The sequence below is a fragment of the Diplotaxodon limnothrissa genome, linkage group LG15 (assembly GCF_057381915.1).
Source record: "Diplotaxodon limnothrissa isolate DT_005_m linkage group LG15, D_limnothrissa_male_GT1.1, whole genome shotgun sequence".
NCBI lineage: Eukaryota > Metazoa > Chordata > Actinopteri > Cichliformes > Cichlidae > Diplotaxodon > Diplotaxodon limnothrissa.
This window is the reverse complement of record NC_140610.1, coordinates 35665400-35681273: the sequence shown is the minus strand read 5'-3', so window position 1 is coordinate 35681273 and position 15874 is coordinate 35665400. Positions and strand designations below refer to the sequence as shown.

General features: G+C 43.4%; 1 protein-coding gene across 2 annotated transcripts; it reads left to right on the top strand.

Moving 5' to 3' along the window:
* The first annotated feature begins 1783 nt into the window (after positions 1-1783).
* Positions 1784-15874, top strand: LOC146617878 (regulator of nonsense transcripts 1). Of its 2 annotated transcripts, none has more exons than XM_085371992.1 (24): positions 1784-2146; positions 2522-2664; positions 3324-3413; positions 3792-3959; positions 5402-5582; positions 5670-5831; positions 6162-6246; positions 6547-6645; positions 6817-6925; positions 7149-7308; positions 7566-7684; positions 7787-7951; positions 8067-8181; positions 8616-8759; positions 9016-9229; positions 9354-9471; positions 9668-9824; positions 10109-10251; positions 10472-10646; positions 11387-11465; positions 11545-11709; positions 12084-12304; positions 12927-13049; positions 13350-15874. In XM_085371992.1, exons 1-23 carry the CDS (start codon positions 1976-1978, stop codon positions 13044-13046), a joined length of 3303 nt encoding a protein of 1100 aa, XP_085228118.1. In that variant the 5' UTR covers positions 1784-1975; the 3' UTR covers positions 13047-13049; positions 13350-15874. The 2 variants fall into 2 exon arrangements, with proteins under 2 accessions (XP_085228118.1, XP_085228117.1); XM_085371991.1 differs by having other exon boundaries at positions 6162-6249.

Here is a 15874-nt window from a genome sequence, read left to right as displayed (position 1 = left end):
TCAGTACTCACTCCTATTGAAACCTTGTAATTGACATGTTGGTACAATGACCATGAAAGGCCTGTCACAGTTATTACCACGAGGCTCCACTCTATTGTTAATGACATCTACATGATTGTGACTCACCATCACAAAACACGGGTCACAACTCACAATATTATGAAGAAGTTAGGTTGCCTATATCTTAATCAGATCAGATCTCTAGCATCCTCTTCAGTCACACATGCCCATCACTACATCCATGATCCTTCTCTGTGGTCTATCCTAATATACCCAGCCTTTTTCTCTAACTTTGTCTCCAAACTATTCAGCCTAAGCTGTGCCTCCTTCTCTTGGTCACTAACTTTAACTTTGTCACCTCCACTTCTGCCTCCTGTCTTTTTTCCCCCTCCCGTTTCATTCTTGCTGCTATCCTCCTGTCACCAATTCCATTTGATTTTGTTTTATTTATATAGCACCAATTCAAAAAAGCATTGGAATATTATATTGGAAGATAAAGACCCTGGAATAAATCCCCAACAATCATACAACGCCCTCTGGGCAAACACTTGGCAACAGTAGAAAGGAAAAACTCCCTTTAACAGGTAGAAACGCTCAGGGAGAGGTGGCCATCTCCTGTGACCAGTTGGGGGTAAGAAGAGGAAGAAGGGACAAAAAACCTAATGTGGAAGAGAGCCAGAGATTAATAATAACTTATGATTGAATGCAAAGTGGTGCATAAACACAAAAAGTGAAAATGAGGTGATTGAAGAAGAAACAATGTATGATGGGAAGCTCCCTGCAGTCTAGGCCTTTTGCGGCATAACTAAGGGAAATTTCAGGGTTGCCTGATACAGCCCTAATTATAACCCTTTTAAAAAAATCAGTTTTAAGCTTAATATTCAAAGTAGAGAGAGTGTCTGTCTCCTGAATCCAAACAGGGAGTTGATTCTATAGTGGAGGGGCCTGAAAGATGAAGGCTCTTCTTCCCATTCCACTTTTAGAAACTCTAGTAGAACCACAAATTCTCTATTTATGCGGTATGGTACTGTGAGATCTTTAAGACAAGTTAGGACCTGATTATTCAAGACCTATTACCTGTGGAAAAATCACCTGACATTCATCTTTATCCTATGTTAACTCTTTCTCACCTCTCTGTCCATTGCTTTGCATGGTTGACCCCAAGTATTTCAACTCACCCACCTCCTCATTGCATCTTGACCTTTCCACCTGCCTCTCTCATTCACAGGCATGGCTCACTCCTATTAACGTTCATTCCTCTTTGGTACATACCTTCATATCTTAGTGCTCTCGTAGACCTCTCATTTGATTGAATTCTTTAAAATACATTTTGGCATAGGAGCCATCTAAATGCTCACATTTAAGTTACTTAAGCAGACCCTGCCTTGGTTGATACTATTTTAAACAATTTTGCTGTTAACGTAATTACCTAAAACTCAATGATAAACTCGTGGGACCGAGTTTTTACTCGTTGCTATCCATACAAAACATACTAAAAACACGATTAGATTAAAAAAAAATTTTAACCAGATTTGGACACAAATTGGGAATCATGCAATTTGTATAAAAAAAAATTAAAACAAAACCTACTGAAAAAACTGTCAAAAGAGCTAGGAGTATTATATGTATTAGTATTGCTATTTTTAATGGATTTCCTCACAGCGTTTCGTGACGTTGCTTTGAGACCCGGATATGGGATCAGAGTGAGAGCTCTTCCCTGTAGAGACCTGTCTGTGAGCTGAGCTCCAGCCTCCGGTGAACGTCACACGTTGGGGAAGTCCGTCACCGCGGCTGTTGGACCTGCTGCAGCTTTCGAGGTTCCGATCGGTTCCATTTTTTTTTATTTAGGTTCAAACTGAGACTGTTAACGTCGGGCTCTAAACCAATTGTCGATCAACGAAAACGCTTTGGATTTTAACTGTCTTTATACTAATCCCGGAAACCCGTCAGTAAAGCGAAAGTTGAGAGAGTCGAGATGAGCGTGGAGGCGTACGGGCCGAGCTCCCAGACCCTCACCTTCCTGGACACCGAGGAAGCGGAGTTGCTCGGAGCGGACACCCAGGGCTCGGAGTATGACTTCACCGACTTCACCCTTCCCAGTCAGACGCAAACTCAAGGGCAGACACAGAGCCAGCTGGACAGCCAGGTCTGAGGTTTTCAATTTCACAGGAAGGCACGAGAAAGCGCGCTTTACTGACGCTAGCTGTAGTTAGCTAGCTGACCCAGCGCTACCTGTTAGCCCGCTAAATTGGATAGCATTACTTAGCTCAGTGTTAGCTGGGTTGCAGCGTTAGCAAGCCCCCTAACTAAACTTCTGAAGTAACAGTAATTGTATTTTTATCTTTATTTTGAACTGTGTTAAGTAAACTAAACTCGTGAGCGTAACTGTAAAAATCATAGAGAAAATTCATGAGCGCTGACAACCTGTCAACTTATAATTTAGTGGCTCTCTCAGCGCTGTGTGCCTGGCTGCTAATCGTTAGCGGTGAGTTTGTTCAGTAAAGCAGGTGTTGTGCTGCAGGTAAATGGTCCCGATGAGGGTCTTCACAACGGTGGAGTGGATGATTCCGTGGCCAAAGCCAGCCAACTGTTGGCCGAGCTGAACTTTGAGGAGGATGAAGAGGACACGTACTACACCAAAGACCTGCCCTTGCACGCGTGCAGGTACGCTGGAAAAAATCGCACCGTGGCAGGATGTCAGCAGACTGTGCGTTACCGATGAACTGATTGCAGTACATTAGTTAGTGATCGTCATCTACATCACTAGTATGCTGTACAATTTTTAGCTACTCACAATGGTTGAATTGTAGTGCACTATCAGAGGTTTATAATTTTAGTGCTACGATACGATTCACGTGGCCCTGATGAAATGTCAACCAGCTTTAATACTTTTCACATTACTGCTTGAATCTCATTCCTGTTTACTTTCATAATCCTGTAAGAATACTAAACATTAAATTGACAGTGCAATTTAGGTAAAAGCTTTTAATAAGAATTGGCAGTTAAATATGCAATTTAAATGTATTTAACTCTCTTAAATTGGCTTTCTGGGAGTGTTTGTGTGCATTCTTGTTGAAACTTATGAAATACTGTACATGTTTTTGACACCTATTGAATATGAATTAGCTTCAAGAGTCCTGCATGTATGGCGGCAACATATTCCCATGACATTTCATATTTGTGTTTGAGGCATGTGAGCATGTAGCATTTGATAGGGTCCGTATAATATGCTGACTCCTTTGACATCCGATATCATGTGTGTACAGTTGGTCTTTTGCTCTTGTTGTGTTTGCTCTGAACACTGCTGTGGTTGTTCCTTACAGCTACTGTGGTATCCACGATCCAGCGTGTGTGGTGTACTGCAATACCAGCAAGAAGTGGTTCTGTAATGGGCGTGGCAATACATCCGGCAGGTGCGTCGTCAGCTTGTCTTTATTTAATTGCATGTAGGAATCGGAAAGTGAAACTACTAATAACCTGAAACGATAACAATGAAATTTTCACACACTTCTGCCAACACCAGCCATATTTTGACAGACAGGTCATGTGGCATGTGTGTAATGAGAGATCTGTGAGAAGTAGATGGCAACTCTTGTATTTGCATTGGTTGAACAGAGGGCGTGTTCAGGTTTATTTACTGTAGATGCTACCAAGCAGTGTAATAGGAATCGTATCCTATTCACAGCCTTTGTTCATAACTGTGAAGTGGGCCGTTTCCCACTTTTGCTCTCGGGCTCAGTGTCAGTTTTTTAATTTTCTGTTTGGTTTGACTTCCATTGTCTGCCTCGCAGCCATATTGTGAACCATTTGGTGAGAGCGAAATGCAAAGAAGTGACTCTGCATAAAGATGGGCCGCTGGGCGAAACCGTGCTGGAATGTTACAACTGCGGCTGTCGCAACGTCTTTCTCCTGGGCTTCATCCCAGCAAAGGCTGATTCTGTGGTGGTGCTACTCTGCAGGTATGTTGCTGGGGACTGTCCTGATTGAAGCAGGACAATATTCTACCTCTGTGAAGCTTGATCTGAATATTTACATTTGACTCTGGAAGTTTATGATAAAGTTCTTTTCTTCTCAGTTATTTAGGTTTCTCCCCCTTACTTTAGACTTTAGGACACTGGTAAAGAGGCCTTGAGATGCCTGAATAATGAGATAGACAGGAAAAAATGGCCAACAGATGAAGGTTCATGAACAAAATTGATGAACCTTTTTATTTTAATGTATTTTTGCTAAAGAGAGCTCTTCTTTTGCAAAATGGAATAATTTAGGGTAAATAATCTTGTCAGAAATTTATATGAAACACGTATTTAGAAATTTTTAATTGACCTGTGTATTGCAGCCCCCCCACATAGGCTCATATTTGTTTTCAGACATATTAAAGCAGCTCAAAAGAGACTCAGAACAGTCAAGAAGATGTTCTAGGTTTTTTATGGTTTTTTTTTTTTTTTCAAGTTAATAAAAAGAACTGGGCAGGCTTTGCATAAATGTTATGGTTTTATATTTTTTACCTTCAGTGGTCTGCTTAGACTGACTTAGCGACCGTGGCTCAGGGGGTTGGGAATCGCATCTGTAACCGGAAGGTTGCCGGTTCGATCCCAGGGCTCTCTGTCCTGGTCGTTGTGTCCCTGGGCAAGACACTTTACCCTACTTGCCTACTGGTGTTGGCCAGAGGGGCCGATGGCGCGATATGGCAGCCTCGCTTCTGTCAGTCTGCCCCAGGGCAGCTGTGGCTACAACCGTAGCTTGCCTCCACCAGTGTATGAATGTGAGAGTGAATGAATAGTGGTACTGTAAAGCGCTTTGGGTGCCTTGAAAAGCGCTATATAAATCCAATCCATTATTATTATTATTATTAGGATTAATTGTTCATTGCTGTTTGTGAAGGAGGTTAATGGAACTTGCTGCTCTCGTGATACTTTCTCTTCATGGTGGAAGTGTGAGAAACTCTCTGCTTTTGCCCTCTGATCAACAGAGTTCAGCACAGACACAGAGCTGTGTGTGTACATACATTATGTACTATGGCAGATGAATAGAGCTACAACACTTCTGGACTGTTACTTTCTGTTTGTGCTGGAAGTGGGAAATAAAGTCCCCAGCATGGATTTTTCTGTCACACAAACACCAATGTGTTCAGCGAAGACAGAGCCAGTGTTCTGACTATAGCACATAATATGCACTGTCAATCAAAGTAGTGAACAGGCAGTCAGCTATAGAGTCTGCAGCTGTTGTCTCTGGACCGCCCTACTAATGTGCATTAAGCTTGAAATAGAGCTTGCGGCTCTGACAGTAAACATAACCCTCTGTATGGCCTCATGGACTTGCAGTAAGAAGTACTGTGATTTAACAGTAGTTCGATTAGTTTGAAACCTCCAATACTTGGCCTGAACTTTGTGCCTCCATTCAGGCAGCCCTGTGCCAGCCAAAGCAGCCTGAAGGACATCAACTGGGACAGCTCGCAGTGGCAGCCGCTGATCCAGGACCGATGCTTTCTGTCCTGGCTGGTGAAGATCCCATCAGAACAGGAGCAGCTTAGAGCCCGTCAGATCACGGCCCAGCAAATCAACAAGTTGGAGGAACTCTGGAAGGTACGATCCACTTGTATGCCTTTTGCTCTTTCAGGGCTTGTAAGAGTGTTGACTTTGTTTTTATTGTTTTTTGTGGTTTTCCTACAGGACAATCCCACTGCCACCTTGGAAGACCTGGAGAAACCTGGAGTAGATGAGGAGCCCCAGCATGTACTGCTGCGTTACGAGGATGCTTATCAATACCAAAATATATTTGGCCCTTTGGTCAAATTGGAAGCTGACTACGACAAGAAGCTTAAGGAGTCACAGGTACCTGAACATGGTTCCACACAGAGGTGCCTGGAATGTGGTTACTGGTGTTTTACTTCCAGAAATGTACATGGCTAAAGTTTTTAATCTTTAAAAAGCCTTTAATCATTTAATGATTTTAATGGTATGGTGAGGATTATTTTATTTTCATGCTGAAGCAGGATGTGATGATAGATTTTCCTGACTACAGATGCGATCTGAAATGTGTTTTTGTGGCATAAGGCACTTTTCTGATCAGGTGTTTTTACTTTATTTTCTGCAATATTGTCATAGCTGTGATATCTGTATTATTATTCCTGATGTTTTGATCATTTTTTCCTCCTTTTTCAGACTCAAGATAATATAACAGTTAGGTGGGATCTGGGGCTGAACAAAAAGCGGATTGCCTATTTCACTCTTCCTAAGACGGATTCAGGTGGTAATTCTCTAAACTTTCCTTCCTCCCAGTGGTTCTGTGGTACAGATGTAGCTCCCATCCTACTCCCCCCCCCTCAGGCCTTGCACGCAACCTCCCCCATCCCTGCATCTTTTGGTGGCATGTGTGCGTGTTTTGTTTTTGTTTTTTTGTTTTGTTTTTTTCTCCTCTTACCTCTGTTTTGTGTTGTGGGGTTAGATGAGGGCACGGTATTGTATCATGTGTTTTCATAAACTTAGCCCTGTCCTTAAATACTTCTGTATGCAAGTTTCTAACTTGTGTCCTTTCACTTGACCCCAGATATGCGGCTGATGCAAGGTGATGAGATTTGTCTGCGGTACAAGGGAGACCTGGCCCCGCTGTGGAAGGGCATCGGTCATGTCATCAAGGTCCCAGACAGTATCCTTTGCACAGCTGATATGATCTGTTTCTTAATGTTGCCTTCCAGCGTGGCCCTTTACGGCAGCAGTGACTGTCCTAACCGAGAAGTACAGACAGCAAAGCCCACACTCACCCACTAGAAGTATGTTACAGATAATGCTGGATTTCCTTAATAGCCCGTGTTTAAAGACTATGGAGATGAAATTGCCATTGAGTTGCGGAGCAGTGTTGGAGCACCTGTGGAAATCCCCCACAACTTCCAGGTGGACTTTGTGTGGAAGTCGACTTCCTTTGATAGGTAAGCTGTTTTATGCCAGAGCATTTAGCGACATGGCGTACCAAAAGGTCTTTTCTTCCTTTCCTTTCATTTCCACCTCATGTTTTCAGTAGATTCATTGTGTCTTGTCTTTTCTTTTTTTTGATTTGACTACCAGTTGTAAAGATTTCAGCTTAATTTAAATGCATTTGGTAAGCTATTTTTGGCAGTAACGGCTGACTTAGTTGTTTATGTCCTGCTGCAGGATGCAAAGCGCCCTGAAGACGTTTGCGGTGGATGAGACCTCAGTGTCTGGCTACATTTACCACAAACTCCTGGGGCATGAAGTTGAGGATGTCACCATTAAGTGCCAGCTGCCAAAGCGCTTCACTGCCCCAGGCCTTCCTGACCTCAATCACTCACAGGTCAGACTTGGACATCGTAACTCATACGAGAAAACTTTTAGATGGCCATAATCTCAGTGTAGGACATAGTGTAATTTTAGTTGATTTATTTACTGTACATTAGTGCAACAAAGACATTCATCTTTGTAAATTAATTTAGAAAACTCAAAGAATAAGAAAAGATTTCTGTTATGATCGGCAAAAAGTGTTTTGTGTTTTTGGCAAACTGCGTTTGTTTTAAGTATCCAGTTGATTTATTTTGTTTCTTGCATGTTCAGGTGTATGCTGTGAAGACGGTGCTTCAGAGACCTCTTAGTCTGATCCAGGGGCCTCCTGGCACTGGGAAGACCGTCACCTCTGCCACGATTGTGTACCACTTGTCCCGACAGGGCAACGGGTGAGGCAAAAATTGAGTTAACCCTTTTATACTTGAAGCGTGTTATTATTCCAGTCGTGTAATTCTTGTTCCCTTTCTCTCTGTGGTGCATGTGTCCTGTAGACCAGTTTTGGTGTGTGCTCCCAGTAACATTGCTGTGGACCAGCTGACTGAGAAGATCGATAAGACTGGACTGAAGGTTGTCAGGCTGTGTGCCAAGAGCAGGGAGGCCATCGAGTCCCCTGTGTCTTTCCTTGCTTTACACAACCAGATCAGCAACATGGACAGGTCAGTAGCATGAGGGGAAATAGTCCTTCATTTTCCAGGTGTGACCATGTTATATCACAGATTTGGTGTTGTAATGTACTGGTGTAAATAATCTGATGTGTCTTTGTCTCCACAGTATGCCGGAGCTTCAGAAACTACAGCAGCTAAAAGATGAGACTGGCGAGCTGTCGTCTGCTGATGAGAAACGCTACAGGGCTCTGAAGCGCACTGCTGAGAGGGAGCTGCTCATGGTGAGGAGGTGTTGGTTTTCACTTTAAATGCGGCTGGAAGTCGGCGATTTCAGGCATTCTTGGTGCAACAAGTGATTTCAGTCAAATGTTGTTTGCCTCTGAGAATTATTCTGCAGAAGCAGTGGCCTAATTTATACATTTAATTTTTAACTACAAGTTGTGGTGCTGATCACTGAGGGCAGCAGCATTTAAACATCCACCACATTAGTTGTCCACATCCTTAGTTGCCTCTCCCTATTATAGACAGTTGCTGCTACACTACTGTGTAGCTAAATCCTGCAACTCCACTGGCCTCAGCCAGTCAGCACATGACAGTACAGGAGAAGAAAATATCCCATTTCAACTGGCTGTCTGTACCAGTCCATTAAGATGATTCAATAGCTTCTTCAACCTGAGATGCAGATAATGATCATAATTTCCTCTTTGTTGTCCAGAATGCTGACGTAATCTGCTGCACTTGTGTCGGAGCTGGAGACCCTCGTCTGGCCAAGATGCAGTTCCGTTCGATCCTGATCGATGAGAGCACCCAAGCCACTGAGCCCGAGTGTATGGTGCCCGTGGTGTTGGGAGCAAAGCAGGTACAAAACCCAAACAGCTGCATCAGTTCCCAGCTGCTGCTGTTTGCTTTGGTTTCTGTCGTTTTTTTGCATTAACAGTAAATGAAGAAATACTTTGGCACATGTCAACTAAAAATGTAAAGCTTTGTCATTTAAACTGTAGTAGCAGCTACTGTCAAGTATTAAAACTTTCAACAGTCTGAACATTAATATCTTGTCTTGTGTTGTTAAACTAACCAAAGCGTCACACTTATGTGGCTCTTCTTCCTCCACACAGCTTATTCTGGTGGGTGACCACTGCCAGTTGGGTCCTGTGGTGATGTGTAAGAAGGCGGCTAAAGCAGGTCTGTCGCAGTCCCTGTTTGAGCGCCTAGTGGTCCTGGGGATCCGGCCGATCCGCCTGCAGGTCCAGTACCGTATGCACCCGGCTCTCAGTGCCTTCCCCTCTAACATTTTCTACGAGGGATCCCTGCAGAATGGCGTCACTGCAGGTTTGTTACGATCCGGCAGTTCACTATCTGGTTTGATGAAGGAGCAAATTGATTTCCACACTGATTAGTAGAAGATCCACCAACTTATAACTTAACAATAATTAGACCGTCCTGTTCTCCTCAGCTGACCGCATCAAGAAGGGCTTTGATTTCCAGTGGCCACAACCAGACAAGCCCATGTTCTTTTACGTTACTCAAGGTCAGGAGGAGATTGCCAGCTCTGGAACCTCGTACCTTAACAGGTAAGTTCTCACATTTTGTTTGTTACTTGGTGGCATTTCACTTCAATCCTACTTAAATTTGCTGACGTAATTTGTTTTGGCCCCTGGTTTAAAGCAACTGTGGACGTGATTGCTTTTTTTTTTTTTTTTGCATCAGTTTGCCATAGTTAACTTTAAATGATTGTCCCAATATTGATACGATTGACTGTTTTTTCAGGACTGAAGCTGCCAACGTGGAGAAAATCACCACCAGGCTGCTGAAGGCGGGAGCCAAACCCGATCAGATCGGCATCATCACCCCGTACGAGGGTCAGCGCTCCTACCTGGTCCAATACATGCAGTTCAGCGGCTCCCTGCACACCAAACTCTATCAGGTATCACTTATAACACAAATGCAAAAATACCCTTTTCCAGCAAACACTTTATAGTTACACACATTAGGAGATATACCAGGACAACATCAACATGGAGCAGTTAGGAGTAGGACGTCCCGTCTCCTCCACAGAGGAGATGGACAAAAAAGAAAGTGAACAACTGGAGAGCCAGAGTTGAGAGTAGACCAACATGAAGTTATTGTTTAAAGTTTAGCACACGACCACTCAGATTTGGTCCTCTGTTTTTACAATGCAATTTCACCTTTTATCGTGATTCATTATAGCAAGTGGAAATTGCCAGCGTGGACGCCTTTCAGGGCAGAGAGAAGGACTTCATCATCCTGTCTTGTGTTCGAGCCAACGAGCACCAGGGAATTGGCTTCCTGAACGACCCTCGCCGTCTCAACGTGGCGCTGACCAGGGCCAAGTAAGAACTGTTAAAATAATCACAGTGGACAGATGAAGCACGGCTCAATCGATCGTGCGTTTCTGATTTGAATGACTCATGTGTCAAATTTAGCTTCATTTTAACGATCAGGCTATATGAACACACACTAGATTGACTCTGTTCTGCGCACACAACATTTCACACTGTGTGATTTGTGTAAGCTGCAACCTACCCCTCATCAGTTGTCTTATGTCTGAAGGTATGGTGTCATCATTGTGGGCAACCCCAAGGCGCTCTCCAAGCAGCCACTGTGGAACAACCTGCTGAACAACTACAAGGAGCAAAAGGTCCTCGTGGAGGGGCCCCTAAACAACCTGAGGGAGAGCCTCATGCAGTTCAGCAAGCCCCGCAAACTGGTCAACACCATCAACCCTGTGAGTAGGACGCGTCATACATTTTTTTTTTTTTTTTTTTTTTTTTAAATTTTTTAAATGATGTATGAATCCAAACTAATACTGGGAATTGGCACCTGAGTAACAGTGGAAGTTGAGTTAAAAAGTAGTTTAGGATCGTGATACCTTTCCATTACTACCTGCTTGGATTGACTTGACTCTGTTCGACTGGCATTCCATTACAACCTAATGTGCATGGTCGTCGTCACAGCAACGCGGCCAAGCGTCCTGTGACGTAAATTAGTATCCAACAAGATGTGTTTTTGTGAACAAGATGCTCGTGACTCATTGAGTGACGCCATTGACCTGCTAATCGGTGGCATGCACAGTTTGACATCCTCACATTTTAGTACCTGGTATCAGGTGGCGAATCGATCAGAGTAGGTACTAATGGAAAAGGGGCTCAACCTTTTGGTCACAAGGTGTTTTTGTGTCTTTGCTGTCTATTTGTTTTTAAATGTGTCTTGTTTCTCTTCTGATGAGGAGTGTTGTGCTTAGCAAGTTGAGGAGAGTCTGATTAAAGGTGTCAACATTCACACCTGCTTTGACACGAGGGGGTCTCCCAAAACTTGTGCCATGAATGTAAAGGCTGCATGCATCCAGTCAGCTGTCACAGGAAGTAAACTGAAGGCAGCAGTGGTTTTGTTGTTGTTGTTGTTGTTTTTTAAGCTGGTTAGTGCAAATCAGTCCAATCTGTTCTAAACATCACCGGTGTTTTCCAGGGAGGACGTTTTATGAGCACTGCAATGTACGATGCCCGTGAGGCTCTCATCCCTGGTTCTGCATACGACCGGAGCAATGGTAATATGTCAGCTTTTTTTTTTTTTTTTTTTTTAAATCATGCATGTCATGTCTTATCGATACTGATGATCTCTTTCAGGTGGACGTCCATCTAATATGTACTTCCAAACACATGACCAGATTGGGATGATTGGTGCAGGCCCAGGTCCCATGGCTGCTATGAATATTCCTATACCCTTCAACTTGGTGATGCCACCAATGGCTCCACCTAGCTATCTAGGTCAGCCCAATGGCCCTGCTGCAGGTACGATAACAGCAAAAGGAGAAGTGAGGAAAGTTTGTTTTTCATTGAAACTGCAAATCTAAACCTAAGAAGGAGAAAAAAAAAAGGGGGAGAGGGAAAGTTGATAGACCTCCTCCAGCATTGCTCGGACTAGTCCCACCTCAGACTACCTTAATAACGGCACGCAGACGGATTATTCTGGATGTGTTGTTTTTTTTGTTTGTTTTTTAATGTTCAGTGATTCCAAAAAATTGCTGCTCACTGAGGGCATAATTCAAAGTCCTTCAATGATATTTGATAACTGTCACTTCTCATGCCTTATACCTACCCAGCATAATGACTTGACAGGTTGTGATTTTATTTATTTATTTTTTCCTTCCTCCCCCTCCTTAAAGGGCGTGGAGCAATGAAAGGTAAGCCTGGGCGTGGTGGGCGGCAGAGGGTCCGTGGTTCAGCACACCAGGGTGCCTGTCAGGGTAATGGACCCAACAGTCAGGCCAGCCAGGATGGAGCCTCCCAATCCTTCTCCCAGGGGCCACTGACACAAGGCTACATCTCCATGAGCCAGCCCTCACAGATGAGCCAGCCTGGCCTCTCCCAGCCGGAGCTCTCCCAGGTAACGCGTCACTGTTGCTTAAAGAAAGGAGATGCAGCAGAGAGTAACGCTAATTTAATGACAACCAAGTTTAACTGCTGCCATAAATATCATCAGTGTTGCTGTTTCATTAATAATCTCTTGGGTTGTGATCATGCATTAATCCTCTGAGAAATTTTTGTTTTGAAATTAACCTGGAATGATGAGTTGCTACATATCTTTTAAAATCATTATAAATACCAGTCTCCTATCTAGACCAGAGAAACTGTATTCTAATCCAGATTCATTCAATTTAAATAAATAAATAAATAAATAAAAGCATTACTAAGATTGAATTAGAAAAGGTTAAAGAAAAAGTTTCCTGTCTAAACACTTTGCAGTGTTTTCCACCTCAGGAACTACCAGGCGCTTTTTGATTCGCCATTGTGTGTTCTCACTTTGCAAAAGTTCTGCAGCAGTTCATTCAGGGCTGTTTTCAGGGGAGATAAAACTGCTTGCTCAGGGGCAGGTACGTCTGAGTGTCCCTTGAAAACGTCTGGATGACTCTCAACACTTATCGGTTAAACTCTGAAGGCGTCGGTGGACAAACTTGAACAATCTTGGATGGAAAAACAACTGATTTGTGTACCGTTATGTCCTCCAGGACAGCTACCTGGGTGACGAGTTCAAGTCCCAAATCGACGTGGCTTTGTCCCAGGACTCGACCTACCAGGGTGAACGTGCGTACCAGCATGGCGGCGTGACTGGACTGTCGCAGTACTGAAGTGTAAGTACATGAACTATGTCTTTAGCTGCAGTGTAGTGTCAAAGTATTCAGAGGAAAGCTGATCTCATGACTGATTGCCACAAGCTTCAGGTGTCTCACTGATCTTGGCTAACTTACAATATATTTTAAGTCCAGTTTCACATAAAACTTTGTGAAAGTGCCTGAAACCTCAGGAATCATCCACTGGAAATGTTATATAATAATTGACTTGTGGATGAGCTAAAATCACATCAGGCATATAAAACATGTTATGCAAAAGCTCTAACCAGCTCAACTTTTCTCATCCGTGTTGTCTTGCAGGTTACCCAAAGAAGGGAGCTAGGCTTGAGCTGAGCTTAGTTCATCAGCTTTTTAATCTGGGAAATAATAAAAACATAAAATGGATACCTGTTTTCCTCTGCTACAACCGAAGCACCACCAAGTGAAAGCGACGGGATAGCGAAACCAAACCAATGACCAGCGAGAGAAACAAAGAGGGTAGAAGAAGAGAGCACGAACAGACAGGCAGGGAGATGGCATAAGAGGCCGAGTGAACAAGTGAGAGGCAGGAACCAATGCCCGTGAAGGAGGGAGGTCGAAAAGATGGCGGCTTGTGGTCGGGCTGCTGAGGGAAACACGAGAGGTCCAAACGGTCTCTCATGGGAATCCAAATGAGGTTGAGCTCCAAATAAAATAATCTTCCCAACACCTTCCCATCCACAGCGTCTGAGAAAAGTTTATACGCTCGTCTTCAGGTGAAGATCGTAGATTTTCAGCAGAATTTGAAGAAACCTGGTTTCACGACCTGGTTGCCGTTCTGCTTCCCCATGCTTAAAAGCTGGTTGACTATCAACCTGTGCAGTGCCCTGGACTGTTTTTAAAATTAGGTTTGACATGGGAGAAGCGTGCTACCTACTGTCTTCTACTGGACCCTCCAAACCTCAGCAGCCTCTAAAGAAAGCGGCAGTCGACGGACCCTCTCAGAGGGGAACGACAAACTCTGTTTCTGTGTCTGAGTCTGATATTGAAAGGCCTTTCATTTGCCTTGAGAACCACTGGCTCGTTCACAAGGTCTGCAGTGGGGTGGTTTCGACCACCCGTCAGTGGTGGAGGGGCATGGGGATTTCAGACTTTTTTTTTTCTCCTTCGTTTTCAAGACATGAGACGCGAATCCCGACGATGTCGCGATCATCATGGGACAGTTTACCTTTCTTACCACAGAGCACAAAATTGCAAAAAAGTCATTGAAACTATCAAACGTGACCAGCATTGAATATTCAGCTCGGCGTCATTTGATGTTTCAGCAAAGGCTTTTTTTTTTTTTTTTCCCCTCTTATTTTAATCTTTCAGACGACGGCGTCTTTGACGTCCCGCTGTCTTTTTAAAACACCCTGTGTACGCTTACATTGGCAAATGCTTGAATGCTTTTGCTCTGAGTGATTTCCTCAGGGGATTGTGGACTGTCCACACTCATCACGTGAATCCCTGCTTAAGGTAAGAGAAACTAAACGGGGACATTTAGATGAGGCTAACAGGCAGTCGTGGCGATCAATCAACCGCAAGAAAGTAGAAGAAAAGGAAGGTGGCTGAGGCAGAGAAGGAAACATGTTAAAGTCAAAGTTTTAGGGGAAAGAGTGGACTTTTTCATACCAGATGCCACTGTGTTTTCCACCTTAATGAAGCCATATTAAAGGTCACGTTGACCACCCAAATACAACGAAAGCTAATCAGGTTGAAAAGAAGTGTTTGAAATTCAGAAATGAACTTGACCCGAAAGACTTTTGGTTCCTGTGGATTCAAATTGTTCTGTTATTAACCCCCAGTCACTCACAGCAGAAAATGCCACCCAGTACTGATCGGGCGGTGGCAGAGAGATGAAATAAACAGCGAATGAGACCAGAATCAGTGCCTATAACCGCTCACCCTCAGATAAACAGCCGCAGCACAAGCATGAATGTAGTTCCAGTCAAACGACCAGCATTTCCAACAACCTTTCTGACACCAGAGGGCTTAAGAAACCCACAGAAAAGGACTTGTTTTATTTATATATTTTTATTGTTTGAATAAAATGCGAGTGAGTCTAGCAGCTGGGCTGATTGAGGGGCAGGGGATACAAAAGCCACCTTCCTTCTCTGTGAGGTAAAAATGGAGGTTGTTAGATTTTATTTTCCCCTTCTGTGGCTGTTTGATTTGTGCTGAGCAGTTCCTCCTGAGTTGATCCACTTTGCTTTCGTCAGACATTTTGCTGCCGTGTGCATCGTTTCGTTGTGTAGTTTTACTGAAATATGGGATATATCTATTTTTTTCGTAGCAACTTGCTGAGTACAGGAATGAGCGGGACGCCGTTTCCTTTCTTCTTTTTTTTTTTTTTGTATCTTCTCTTCAAACTGTCCGAAGGATTGTAGTTTTGTAACTTCTTCCAGGAATGACACTTTCTGAACACAGCAAGAATGTACTGCACCGTTGTTTCTCACCTGCTTCTTATTTCTGCACACACGTGACAATCATGTTGCGCTTTACATTGTTATGTTTGAGTTAGAAATAGTTGACATTTTAGCATATCAACTTGTTCCGGTGAATCCTAATGTGTTAGAGCTTTAAAAAAATGTTGCCGTAATATTTTTTTCCTCCCATCTTCTGAGCTCCAGTCAATTCCAACATGTGCAGCAATCATTGAAGATGTGATTCTGTTCCACACAGAGCGTTCATTCACCACGTCATTAGGCCGAGATTTAATTCATGAAATAAAGTCTCAATGTGATGTAAATACATATTTGAAACAGTCTTATTTGCAGTGACGTTTCATCACAAGATGCTGATTCTCTTGTTAAACTGAATCAATAAAC

Bases quoted from the DNA above. Each gene is read 5' to 3' on its own strand.
- LOC146617878 (XM_085371991.1), top strand. From the start codon at position 1,976: ATGAGCGTGGAGGCGTACGGGCCGAGCTCCCAGACCCTCACCTTCCTG. The intron at 2,665-3,323 runs GTACGCTGGAAA...TGTTCCTTACAG, and splicing joins CTGCCCTTGCACGCGTGCAG to CTACTGTGGTATCCACGATC. The intron at 6,646-6,816 runs GTATCCTTTGCA...CCGTGTTTAAAG, and splicing joins TGTCATCAAGGTCCCAGACA to ACTATGGAGATGAAATTGCC.